Below are 14448 nucleotides of genomic sequence, written 5' to 3'. Positions count from 1 at the left end.
AGAAAAGAATCGCAAATCATAAGTACGAAACAAAATCCCTTGATCCAAATAGATCTGCTTTATCGTATCATGCACTCACTAAGGGACACACTTTTGATTTTAATGATGTGAAAATTATTGATAAGAAAGATATATGGCACAAACGGTTGTTTGAAGAGATGACTCACATTGAAAAGAAGAATACTGTAAACAAACGCACGGACATTGACAACTTTAGCCACTTGTATTTCGACATCATATAATATTCTTCAGTCAACGCGTCCTGTAACTCCAATACCTAACTCTCCCGGTGACTTGAGTAATACAAAACTTCTGATTTAAAATTTCGCGCCACTGATCCTAATCAATACTGGATCGATCCATAGCACTGATAGCCACGCAAAACTAAATACAGACAGAAATGCATACACGTAGCCTTCAAAATTCGAACTCTGGAAATCACTTTCTCCCAAAACGCGATGTAACGAACATCTTACAATACTCACCTGTGCAGGGTAACTGTAAGTCGAATATTATATAATCATCATGCATCGTATCTCGTAGAGAATTTGAAACTTTTGTGACCTTTTCCATATGTAAACATAATTTAAGAATTATTAAACACGATTCAACGTGCCAATACGTGCGTAATCTCCGAATAAATGTAACGTTGTTGTTTTCTTTTAATAAATACAACCAGAAAGTGGCTGGCCGGGCCAGCCGAAACGTCGGAAAGCATATTTGCCAAACATATCAAGTTACATCCAACGTAATCACACTATTAGAATTTTTGTTACTTGCTCGATATGGTATTAGTTCATGAAGACGGTGTCGACGTGTGACGCTACATTCATTTCACGTAATTATTCATATTGCATAGCAATAATTTCGATTTCTGTTTGCAGTATGAATCCAATTTAAAGTTGCGATGAAAATTAAACAGTCATTAACTCTTTCAGTCTTGAAGAAGTAATAGAAGCAACAAATCGAGCGGGACGACAAAGCTTGTTCGAATGCGATTTTGGCGCCTCGTGTATTGAAAGAAGTGAAATCCCTCACGAAGCGTTTTGACCGACTCCCATCGTTAGAGCGACTTGAAAATATGTGGAAATTTACCTTTATTGAAATCGTGATAAGCTGTGTGACGATTCTGACAGTTTTATACTACTACAGTGTCACGAAACACTCCTATTGGAGAAGGAAGAATGTGGCAGGCCCGAAGCCACTGCCGATATTCGGTAATTTCTTGGACGTTGTGTTTATGAAGACATCGCTGGCCGAAAAGCTTTGCGATTTCTATCAAGTCTGGAAGCACTTCTTCGTGAAGGATTTCACAACGTTCACCGATCGAGGACTTCTCGTTAACGAGGGTGTCGATCCTTTGTCCCAACACTTGTTCGCCATCGACAGTCACCGGTGGCGAAGGCTCAGAAATAAGCTGTCGCCAGTCTTTACGTCCGGTAAACTCAAGCAGATGTATCATCTCCTGTGCGAATGCGCGGATCATTTTGAAAAGTACGTTATTGACCTTGCCGCCAAGGGCGATCCGATCGAGTGTAAAGAGATCACAGCTAAGTTCACCACCGACGTCATCGGCTCCTGCGCTTTCGGAATCAACATGAACGCTCTAACCAGCGAGGACAGCGAGTTTAGGAATATGGGGAGGAAGGTCTTTGCCCCGTCGTTCAAAGACGGCGTAGTAAGAACAATCAGGGAAAGTCTGCCAGTCCTATTCAAATTCTTGAAGATCAGAATGATCTCTCGCGAGATTACCGCATTCTTTGTCAACAGTACAGCAGAGACAATTTCGTACAGGATGAAACACGATATCGTTCGGAAAAATTCGGATCAAATTGATTTTGGTACGTGATTGACTAACTGATGCTTTCATCATCTCTTGGAAGGAATTTAAGCAAAGAATGTAAATGATTCGATCCTAATTCAACTTCAGTCATATTTGTCAGTAACTGAGCCGTAGCTATTCATAATTAAAAATAGAATAGCTTCAATTTCATATGAACGGTTATTTATACTCACGCAACTGCATTGTTTCAGTGAACGCAATTGAAAGTAGGGGAACCCGGGGCGAAACGGGGCACCAAATATTTGAAGCTATATCATGGTTTCTGGCGACGAAAAAAAATTGCCGACTTCTTGAGAAAGCATTCCTCAATGTTTTGGTATTACTTAGATGATATTTTGAGTATTTATTAATAGGAACTTTTGATATACCGTCAATGAATAAAAGGCGGAACGGGGTGCTCTGTTTATTATTTATTGCAAAAGGTGCGCATATAGCAAATTAAATCTGCTTCGTCATCTTCTCTGTCTAGACCTGAACATGAGGACCTGGTACACTTTTGGCACCGAGAACAAGAAGTCCAGCGTTCATCGGAAGTTGAATATAGCTTGTTACAGTAGGCCGTTCGTCCTCCCTCGTTCCGCGCCGGCGGCCACTTCGAGCTTACTTCTGAAAAAGATATTGTTGAATAATTCGTCGAAATGATAATGTGATAGGATTGCTGAAACCCTGTATATTGAATACATTGACTGGTTGGAATTTGGCGAGTTTATCGACGTCATTTTCACGTGCGAAAAAATCTTTTGGTATTCAGAACTGACGGACGAACTGATCGCTGCTCAATTTTTCGTCTTCTTCTTTGCTGGATCCGCTACTCCTGCCACAGCTATATCTTTCGCTCTTTACGAACTAGCACAGAACGAAGGTATTCAAGATAAACTGCGCGATGAAATCCAAGAAGCTCTGAAAGCTCACAACGGGAGTCTACCCTTCAAAGCAATCAAGGATCTGAAGTATTTGGACAAAGTCTTTCAAGGTACAGTGACCGTATATTGTAATTGTGGTTACTTATAAGATCAACACACATTTTTCCTTATTTTCTGTTATTCATAATACTTACATAGTTACACCTTGAGAAATAAGCATCCGAGTGTTTTGTTTGGACGTAATTTTCATATTCCATTTCTTCCTGAAAAACTTGTGATAGACCGATACCTATGGAGAAGAGGATCCCTCGCTTCGAAGGATATATATCAAATCTAACTTTAAATACTTACTCTCTTCTCGAGATAACATGAGGAGCCGGCCAGTATTCGTTCAATTGTTACCACTGTCAAGCCATATTCGTAGCTCAAACGATTCAAAAGTTATAGACCTTGGCTCCAAACTCAATTGAGTTTGAAAATTCATCCGGAAACGTCTTTAGTAGTATAATCATTGATCTTGCCTGGAAAAGTTCACGTGACAAATTTGTATAGAGATTTATAAACTCCCTCCAGCATCAAGTCCCTAGTATAAAATGTACTCAGGTCGTAACTTAACGAAACAACATCTTCCCTGTGTTATTTGAATGAAAGAACTTCGAATTCCAAGGCCGATCTCTTACAATTAAAATTCCGAGATGCTCTTCCGTTAGGATTCTTTTTTGCATGGACAACAAATTTTTCCGGTAGGACCGAAAAAACATGTGCCATCAAAAAAGCAACTCAACAAACATCGATAATCATTGTTTCCGTGATTTTAGAAACACTGAGAAAACATCCACCCGTTCCGTTTCTAACACGAAGATGCGTCAATGATTACACGATACCTGACACAACGGTCCATATTCCGAGTGGTACAAAAATCTTTGTACCAGTTTTGGGTCTTCACTACGATCCGCAGTACTTTCCAGATGCTGAAGTTTTTGATCCCGAACGATTTGCGGCTGAAGCGGTTCAAAAAAGACCTGCGATGGCGTACTTGCCATTTGGAGACGGGCCACGGAACTGTATCGGTAAGACAACCGATATCTGTGTTAGAAAATCAATCATCAGTCCATGTCGAATTAATTATTCGCATCTCGTTAAAACTGCCAGTTTCCTCTGTGCTAGGGTTTTAAAGCTCGAAACAAGTTTCTCAATAATTAAACGACCCTTCCTAAAAATGATCATGCGGTATATTATAAAAAATGACTGAAATTCACGTGTGATTTATGACATGATTTATTTTGCAAACTCGATAAGATATGTAAAAAAACCGCACAATAAATTACAAAAGCACGAATCATCAGATCTACTAGATCAAAAATCGTTGAACGATTTTACAATTCATCATGTAATTCTGAAACAACTGACAATTTTCTATGAAAGATAATTACCATTCCGTTCCAAAGCAGCGTAATTTTTTTCCAGTAGTGTTCTTAGAATTTATTTGAAAAGTACAACAACGGAGTACGAATTCATACGAAAAACTGTAATGATCGACAATTTTAGAATTTAATTTAGACCGATAAGGTCACGAATGTGTATGAGAAAGTATGAAGTATAATTCTTGAACCGCCGCTAGATGTCTTGATCTCAGTAAGCGAGTCTAATGGAAAAAACTAAAATTTTTTATTTTACGGAACCAGGAATCCTACGATATTTCACAACCGATTGTATCCATTTTAACAATTTGATATGAAAAAAACGATCGTGTAAATGCGCGCCATTCTACTCTCGTCGTATTAAGTTCTACGATAAACTACAGCAAAGTAAAATAATTTACAAAATGTCCATGCCAAAACTACGAAAGTGTTCAACTTTCTCTACTCAATCTTAAAATCGAATTCGTAGTTGTAGAGAACTGAAAAAAATTACACTAATCAACATTATTTTACGAAAGCTTATGATTTGATATGAAAAGATACAATATTCTACAGAAATCTATGAAAATGTACTAAATTTCATGGGAGGAAGGATTAGAAATCAGATCAAATATCTACGCTAATCGACGAAACATTACTATAGTCCAAAATATCTTGCTATAATGTACGAAAAAAATTTACGCCAGAACTACGTCAAATGTTCCAATTTCTCTCCAAAATCGTAGAGAATTTCTGTGTTCTGGTGTAGAAACTTTTCGTAGTTTGGCGTGGAAATAATTTCCACCGGGGTAGTTAAGTGGAAGCTGAGGTTCTTTAGTAAAGTCCATTAAACAATAGTATATTGTGCAACTAGTAGGCAAAAGACACTTTATATATGTATATATATACATATATTTATATACGTCTAGTAGCGCCAAAAATGCGCTACAAGATAATAATTTTCAGTAGCAATAATAGAAATTAATGAAAATAAATAGTACACATTGTTCATTGGTATTTAAACTTTGTAAAAGAATTCATTCCATTTTATTCTTACAAAAATTACTGTGCAAAAAATCACGTGATCCACATCTCCAAAACAAAAAGTTGCTCCACAATCGACATCGTATCTCCGGTGAATGTTGATCGGTCTGCAAAATTTGAAAAAATTCTTGTCAAATGAAGTTGTAATTATAGTCTGTCTAGCCAGAATTTTGAATTCCAAAAAATTTCGCAATTTATGGCAGCTTAAAGACACGTATGCGTCTTACGTCATAAATTTTACACTTGAATCATTTTTATGAAATTTTTTAATCAAAATATCGAAAATCCGGCTCTACAGACTACAGTGAAAACTATTTCGAATATCCAAAAAAATTTTTGGGGAAATTTTGCAATCGAACTTCACAGGAATAAGCCTAAAACTATAGAGAACAACAATCCGTTCTAAAAAAAATCGATTTTTTGAAAATTCTAGATGTATTTAAGCCCTTAAAGCAGTTCATAAGCTCTTGGAAATCTACAATCACTTTTAGAGGTTCCATGTTTGAAATTTTGGGAAATACAATTGGTTCTAACCCAGTCAGTGGTGATTTTGTTAACCTGCTGTTGTAAAGTGCTAGTTAAATCAAATCTCACAACGTTATAAGTTTTTTTATCATATAGCTGTTTAAGCATTTTTTCTCTGTGTATTTGTTTTTGTAATTTAGAGTCGCCGTTTTGAGAAATTCGCGTAATTCATCAACGGTGGTAAGTTTTATCGTTACACAGGAACTTCCTATTTACTTTCAGACTACTGATGCGTCATTGTATAATCATCAATTATTCGTAATTGTTCAAACATTAGAGATTCAAAAAGTAATGATATTTATTCATTTTAGGTGCCCGATTTGCGATTTACCAGACGAAGATGGGTATCATCAACATACTAAAAAATTGCAAAGTGTCAATATGCTCGAAGACGAAAATTCCGTACGAAATTGAAAGGACAACTTTTGGACTGGCACCTGTTGGTGGTATTTATTTGAACTTTACGAATCTTTCATGAGATATTTTCACTTCAAAATGACCAATGAACAGAATATTTACAGAAAAATGGAACAAGAAAAAATGTATCTGAGAAAATAAAACTGGGACTATAGAGTAAGAATTGCACAAATTTCTGGTCTTCATGAATCCTTTCCCATCGGAACACAATTTCCTAAATGTCGAAGATTATAATGTAACGGGAATTAATTATTCAATTAGCCACAAAGAATACAAAAGAAAATCAGGCATTAAAATCAATAGTATCAAGTGTATTGACAAAATAGCAAAAATCGGATGCAGTCAGAAAAGGGAAATTAACAATTCAGCAAGATAAAGTAATGCAATAAGCAAAGAGCAGATATTAGTGGGATACCTGACGATACAATTCGATAAGCAGCAATTAGCAAGTTTACATTATCCAAAGATGAGACTAGCGTGCAATAACAATCTGAGAAATAATTAGCGATAGAGAGAAGTAATACAGTAAGCGAGCATTAGCAGACATTGAAAGTATACGGTTTGTGTATTATAATTATGAGAAAAGATTGACAGAAGCTAATAACTTAAACAGTATGCGTTATTTTAAATCAGTTTTACAATCGACGAACGGGCCAATTAGACCACGAAAATTTGGATAATAAAGTAATTCTTACTTGACTTACAATTTTATTAAGATAGACTAGCTAAGATATTGTTGAGTAAAGTCATCGATATTAACGAGTATTCACGAATAATTCATGTAGCTTGAATTGCGAGAAATATGTTCGGGATAAAGTGAATAACGAGGATAAAAGATATTAAAGTTACTCGCTACGATTTTGTTACCGATACTGCAAACTAGATTAATCTACGGCGGCAGTTGCAATAATTAGAGATTCCGATTTTCAGGGGTATGCAAACTCAATTGTTGTAGACAACGTCTTATCGATAAATCAAGGTGCAAGCATAAGCAAGAAAACTGTATAAAACATAATACACGTTAATAGAAGCTACGCTATTGGTCAAGATGCTACAACATTAACCCTTAAATGGTAACGTGTTTTTCGGCACCTTCAAATGCATGGCAACGGAGGGTAACTCGTATGGGGCGCTTTAAAAAGTGCTCTAAAGTGCTCTAAAAAATTCGCCAAAATTCATGAAATCCCTTCGACTATCGTAGAACAAGGACCAATCACTATATTGCTCCTCATTATTCATTGATCAATATTTATCAGTTAAAAAGATACACATTTCAAGAAGTTACAGTCATTTTCCAGGTAAAAAGAGTGATAAACGACCAAGTTACAGCCAATCTCCCAGAGGCCTAAAAAAAAAGTTGTTTTGCGGTGTGTAACATAACTCATGACTGGATCATCTGAAACAAACAAAGTCGTTGGAATTAGTTAAGAACAATATTCTCTTGTACTTGACGGTGAAAAATTTTGAATTTTTCTTTTTTTTTTCTTAAAGAACCGAAAAATGAAGGATTTTTTTAACGAAGAAAACAGTTTTCACTTTGAACATGCGTCATTCTGTTACGGTATAGAGGGACGGTATTGACAAGCGGTTGTTTGGGTGCCTTTGGGTCCGATCTCGTCGCTGTCCTCGATCCAGGAATGATGAAAGGTTACTTTTGATTATGTATAAGCTTTATTAGAATTTGGGAGTAGGGTAGAATAAATTGGCGAAGTGCTTTGAGGAGTAGGTAAGGTGATTTTTATAGAACAGAAGTTGGAGCTTGATGTTGATTGTTAGAACGTTGGAATCGGAGTGTATTCTGAGCGTGAGAAAGAAGCGAGAATCCAGATAGTGGGGAATAGAAATGGCAAGGTAAGGGTGATAACGAGTGGCGTAAGGCTGGATGGAAATAGGAGGACAAGATATAGAGTATAGCGTTACGATGAGGATGGCCGGTAGAGGCAAGAAGTTGTCGAGGAAGGTGGGGGAGACGTATGGCGGGATGCCGGACGTAACACCCCCCCCCCCCCCCCCCCTGAGAGACAACATTCGTGAGGTATGGCGAGCGAATGTTTAGAATGAGAAGAAGAAGGGTATTGGGTGACTGGTAGGTGATCACTTCGCCAGGAATAGTCTGTAGTACGTAGCACTGTAAATGTGTTTGAGTAATAGCGGATGAGTTTCCTTACAATAATGTGCGTGTTATCAAGCTAACCTAAATTATTAAGTTGGGTATGATTGTGATTGTATGATTACAATCATAGTTAAGTTAGAGCAGTATAGTATAATTTTGAATTATGTATAATTGATATTGATATAGTAATGTAGTTATAATAATGTGGTTCATACAATAATAGATATCCATGTTATCGTTACAGATTATAATGGTAAGATGAAGCAATGAAAGAATATAATTGCAGATGTGGTAGAGGGCTTAGTTCCAAATGTGGAGACAGTTGGAGCTGGCGTAAGGTGCTTATAAAGACGCGTTGTACACCTCGAAAACGCGTGGATGCAAAACTCCTATACCGCTCCAGCGATCAGAGTGAAATTTGGGCAGTTGATGCCTTATTTTGGCAAAAAGTGGAGCGTCCTTTTAATTTTTCAAAATTTGGAAAAAAAATTTACAGATTGGTTACCATCCATAGAAATTGGCCAAATTTTAAAAATTGCACTGAATCGATTAAACCATTCGGTATGATAGCACTCGGCGGTTATAAAACACACATTTTGAGCCCAGTTCCATCAGATTTCATGGTGAAATAACGAAATGGCAGCTGATCTGGTTTTAGATTACGAAGTACACCGAAATCTCATTTTGGTGATATCGCAATCTCCAGCGATCTCTTGAGATTTAAAAATAAAAATTTCTATTCTCCTAACTTTTATCTCAATCTTCAAGTCATGTAATACTCCTACCCTTACCGATCGAGCAAACTTTTTCCTCCCTATCTTTAATAAACTAACCAATGGAAAGGGTTTCAATTTCGACGTTGCATCGCACTTTTCTAGTAGAATTCAGGAAAGTTACTCACATCCCGAAAATTGTCAATAAAAAGTGTGGTTTTTGACACGTGTCAACCGAGAAACCCTCGGCCGTACGCCCAGCTAATCGTAAGAGAAAAAGTCACACGTGTTTTTGACAATTATCGGGATATGAGTAACTTTCCTGAATTCTGCTAGAAAAGAGCGATGTACCGTCGAAATTTCAATCGTTTCCGTTCATTTCTTTATTTATCATGTAAAGAAAAGGGTCAGTTTGCTCGGTCGGTAAGGGTAGAAGTACTACCAAACCTTAAGGCTTAGAACAATTCGCGACGTCGCCAGTTTTTGTTTGAGACAAGGTAGTCATGGCGACGGTTTCCGACGCGGGAACATATGGCCAGTCGCGAAGGTGTACCTGACGGGGTCGAACAACGTCAATCGTCGACGTAACCTCGCGTGGTGTACCTGAACTGTCACGTCATACCCGTCAACGGTAGATGCGCTAACCAGATTTTTATTTCTGCGTAACACTTTGACCGTGTTTTCTATTCGAATATTGATGTTGTCCTTCGGGTTCGTTGTTGAAAGTTTCATTCAAGTTGACAGATTCGTTCAGTCAGGCTTGCCAACAGGTGCCGGTTACTTTCAATTTAAGTACTCGTTCAAATTTTAACGTTGAAGCTGCTTCTGTGGTCGCTGCTTTAGTGAAAATTTCTACTACTGCAAATTTTGATAGAAATTGCAACAGTTGGCATTATTTCGTACGAAATTGTAAATATGTATATTTTTTCGTAGAGAATTGTTAATTTTCGTCAAAAATAGTAGTATTTTGTAAATTTTTTTACTGAGAAAACAAAAATATTCATGGAATCCTACAAATTTTTATAAGAAACTATGCATATTTACTATTTTTTACGAAACCGATGTTTTGCAGAAATTATTTTCACCAGGGCTTAAGCCAATCGCGATTCAATAAGTTTCAATTGACAAAATGTGCGCCGTGTATTGCTCGTTCATCAGTATCACTTGTTGAAGACCAAGACCGTGATTTGATACCTCGTAAGTACATACAAGTAGTTTCATTTTTTCTAGAATAAAATTTTATGCTTTGTTTGAACATTAAACCGCATGTAGATTCACGTCACTCACGCAAACGCAAGGCGAACACTTAGGTACTCGCGTGAGAATCGATCTATTTCGAATCAATATATCATTATATTCTAACTGAGAGACACTGTGCAGTTCATGTTTTATGTATAAGCTGCAGTATAACAGTATAAAGCTTCCTTCAAGAGCCACATCATGTACACGTTATCTAACACCATTTTATTGAACGTGCATGCGAGTACTTTGTAACCCTATCGTCTATTCACCGCGCTATTTGACCTTAAAACCATGATAAAGACTCATCACTGCGCGATTGGAATGAAAGTCAGCTCGTCCGTCGGTGATACGACTGACTTTCGAGTTTAAGCACTCTTCCGAAATCTTTTATACCACTGATGTAGGAGGGGAAACCGTTTTCCTATCGTGAAATAAAAAATAAAAAAAAATTAAATTTTGTAGTTTATTCAGTAGTTTTTGAAAACAAATTTACATTTAATATTCATCAGTAGTACCATTTTGAACAAATCTGTATCACATTTAATTTGTTATAAAACTGCAAGATAGATTAATAACTATGTTCAATAATTTCTCAACCTTATCTTTGACTATGTGTAGATTTTTTCGGTATCGAGGGTCAATAAAAAGCGTGAAATCCGAATTATTTTATCTGACAGCCCTGAGGGGGCCCTCGTCAGAAAACCAAACAATTATTTATAATAATTATGTAATGCAGTATTATAATTACTGTAAATAATTATTTCATGTATATATGTAATACGGTTCAGAAATTTGGAATCACTTTACGAATTTTCGATCCGGATAAAAAGTTAGATATCTCGGTCAAAAAATGGCAAGAATGGATGTTCCGGGCTGCATTTAAAAGTCGAAAGAACCAGTTTCATTCGCGTTTTTTTGTAAATTCTCTGTGACTTTCTTACACTCACTTGGTAATGTTGAGCACGTATTTTTTTATGATTTTCATACTTTCTCGTAATTTCTTGGAAAATATCAATAGAGATTTTTTTAGAATGACTTTGAAAGGGATAAGGGTCAGCTTCAATTTCCTTTTCTGAAATTTATTTCTTCGATTTTACTTATAAAGTTATTCACTGTTTTGTACAGTAGTTCAGTTTTTGGAAGATCTGTCGTAACTCGAGGACTACGTGGTTTAAAATTAAATGTCAAGAGGGAGAAAAGTTGCATTATTTCATTTCAAACGTGTCATAATATTTTAATAATTTCGTTGAGATGCTTTTTTGTGATCGTAAAGAAATTTTCTTCAGCTCGAGAACGATGGGATTTAAAATCAAAAGTCAGGAGGAAAAAAGATGTATTCTTTTGTTTCGAACGTTTCAGAATTTTTTTTAGAGTTAGATTTAAAACAAAATTTATACTCATAAAGAAGAGATCAAACTCCTCGTAAGAATAAATTTCTATTTCTATTTCCCCAAAAGTTACGCGTGACTTTTTGGAAGTATGAAAATCGCAAAGAAACACCATGTTCAGCTTCACTTGTTAGTGATGGCTAAAAAAATTGTAAAGAATTTTTTTAAACCAGATGATGATACTGATTTTTTCTTCTTTCAAATCTCACCCTAAACATTCATTTGGTTTTTTTTTGGCCGAGATATCCCCAATTGTATCCCGATCGAAAATTCAAAAGGTGATCCCGAGCTTACGGACGGTACTGTATACAGACTGCTTCCTAGTAAACACCGCAGTATGTTTGGTTGCCTGCCATAAGGGTGCGCAAATGTCGTTAAGACAGACCTACAGAGTTATCGGTAGGTAGCAAGTTTAAAGTCCTCGTGAGTCAGGTGGAACCGCTGAACCAGTGCACTGAACTATAATATTATATATGAGGTATTCCATCCCAAGTGTGTAAACCCGTGACCCTCACCCTCTCATTTTTTTTTCTTTGTTTTGTTTTATATGATCGCATTGAGCCTAAAAGTACTCAAAATGAATATAAAATTCATAATTGATAATATAAAATTCATTTTGAGTACCGAAATAATTCAATATCTGCTCAAGGTGAGCCGAGTGAGCTATTCGAGAATTTTTTGGAATTTTGTGAACGTTAATAGCTTGTAAAACACATTAAAAAAAATCTGCCCACTACGGGTGATAGCTTGAAAATTTTTATATGTTATCACGGTTTTTTGAGAATTTTTTCAGATTTAAAAAAAATTACGTTTTTTTTTTGAAATTTTTTTTTTTTCTTTAAATAAGAGATGTTTGAAAAAATCTAAAAAAAATATGAGGGTGTCTTTTAGACTCAATGCGATCACATAAAAAAAAATAAAAAAAATCCGAGAGGGTAAGGGTCACGGGTTTACACGCTTGGGATGGAATACCTCATATATAAAAATATATAGGGCATTCCATGTCAAATTTACCTATGTTTTCCCTCACCATTTTTGATTTATTCCGCAATTTTTTATACGATTCTTCCATCTGAAAAAGGCAATCCTGAATTTTTTCAAATTTTTTTCGCAACCGATTTCTTGTAAATATTATTGAAACTTATTTCGAAAACGGACGTTTTTTAAATTCTGAAAAAATTCTTGAAAATATAGTTTCTCATTCCGATCATTCTGACACCTGGCTGATGATGGACCGATTTTTTCTTCTATTTTTTTTTAGCACTTTTAACATTTTTAACAAACGAAACTCTATCCTGCAACGTTACGAAAATTTTTGAAGATTTTTCGTAACGTTGCAGGATCGAGTTTCGTTTATTGAAAATGTTAAAAGTGCTAAAAAAAATAGAAGAAAAAATCGGCCCATTACGAAAAAAATACGTTACGAAAAAAATCTACAATATTTTGTGATAAGTCTAGCATTTTCGCTGTTAATCTCGAAAAAAAGTAATTTTTTACATAACTGCAACTTTAAATTTGAATAACTTTTGAAAGAATTGAGTTATCAAGAAATTTTAACAGACCTTTTTTTGTAGAGTATTAAATTAAATGGATATTGACAACCTACAAAAATAAATGGATATTTATGTGCTTTGCTTGGTTACTGAGCCATAAAATTCAAAAATAACAAAAATTATTTTCTCATGTTGAATAAATGGAAATGGGAAAATTGCGTTGAGAAACCACTAAACATTAATATTAACTGCTCAAATTATGACAGGCCTCTTATGTCCTCTTCTTGCAACAATTAGACGTGTGACTTTGAAACAAAAGTCAAATAAACGATATTTTTGGATCACCCTAATATATATACTATGTACATAATATATATTATAATGAATTTTAAAACGAATCACCATTTTCGGTTTCTAACGATTCACGTGAACGAATTTTCAGTAATTTACGTAACCATGCTGCAAGTAGATTATACTTGGCAGCGTTGCAATGCGCTATCCGTATCTACCGCATTATGGCATCGGTGAGGTCTTGTTGCCTATAGCCACGCGACTACTCGCAACGATTCACGATATTTCCTATGCAATTTCCTGAACTGTACCTGAATTCTCACCAAATAACGCGTTCCTGTTTCATTCTCGCGTTTCAACTTATTGCCTTTCATCATTACAGTTTGAATATTGACAAGCTTTGAAATAAACTGTGTTTATCTCAGCAAAGTTCTATTGTTTTGCAAACATATTTTATCATTGAAACAAGTCTTTCAAATAATAGTCTTCCAATATAAAGACTGTATAGAAAATGAGATTTTCCACATTTTTTCCTGTATATTTTCTTGAACATATTATAAGACAAAATGCATTTCGAGGTTTCGGATACTCTTAATTATGATGTGATGATAAGGTAATTAGGCTTACATCTAATGATTGTCACGAAGTGTCGAACACAAAGATAAATGCCGCATAGTTCAAGATTAGTTTTACGTTTGAGACTTATCTCTTGACACATTTCTGTACGACAAGGAACGCTCACTGTTTCTGAACAATACGGTATCAGTCCTACAGGACACTCGTCGAACGTTATGAAAAATGACGAGTAGTAAGTGCAAAGTGTCAAATGTAAGGTTAGCTTTACCCTGGTCTTGGAAAGTCAAGTTCTAAAGCATCATTTCGCCTTTTATTGATGCGAACTAGTCTCACGTACATATATCATGCGCCGTATGGTCCGTAGGTGTATAATTGCTGTGGCAAGCATTCATTCAATAATAATATAGCTAATTCTTTGCCAGTGTAGATGTATCAAGTAAGCATACTATCGTGTCGTTCTTTCAACGTCTCATATGCCGCTGTTGTATGATACCTACTGGAAAGAACACAAGCACATGAAAAAAAAGTTGTTTGTGCGAC

General features: G+C 35.7%; 1 protein-coding gene across 1 annotated transcript; it reads left to right on the top strand.

Moving 5' to 3' along the window:
- Positions 1–912: 912 nt before the first annotated feature.
- LOC124414527 (cytochrome P450 6a22-like) lies at positions 913–6154 on the top strand. Its single transcript, XM_046895484.1, has 4 exons — positions 913–1841; positions 2595–2816; positions 3525–3776; positions 5987–6154. Exons 1-4 carry the CDS (start codon positions 1082–1084, stop codon positions 6151–6153), a joined length of 1401 nt encoding a protein of 466 aa, XP_046751440.1. The 5' UTR covers positions 913–1081; the 3' UTR covers position 6154.
- The last annotated feature ends 8294 nt before the right edge of the window (positions 6155–14448 follow it).

This window comes from Diprion similis, chromosome 14 (genome assembly GCF_021155765.1).
Source record: "Diprion similis isolate iyDipSimi1 chromosome 14, iyDipSimi1.1, whole genome shotgun sequence".
Taxonomy (NCBI): domain Eukaryota; kingdom Metazoa; phylum Arthropoda; class Insecta; order Hymenoptera; family Diprionidae; genus Diprion; species Diprion similis.
Note: the sequence above shows the minus strand (reverse complement) of the source record. Positions and strands in the feature narration are given on the sequence as shown.

Excerpts from the sequence above, each read along its gene's own strand:
- LOC124414527 (XM_046895484.1), top strand. The coding sequence starts at position 1,082 with ATGTGGAAATTTACCTTTATTGAAATCGTGATAAGCTGTGTGACGATT. Across the intron at positions 1,842-2,594 it reads TTCGGATCAAATTGATTTTG|AACTGACGGACGAACTGATC; the intron begins GTACGTGATTGA and ends TTTGGTATTCAG. Across the intron at positions 2,817-3,524 it reads TTTGGACAAAGTCTTTCAAG|AAACACTGAGAAAACATCCA; the intron begins GTACAGTGACCG and ends CCGTGATTTTAG.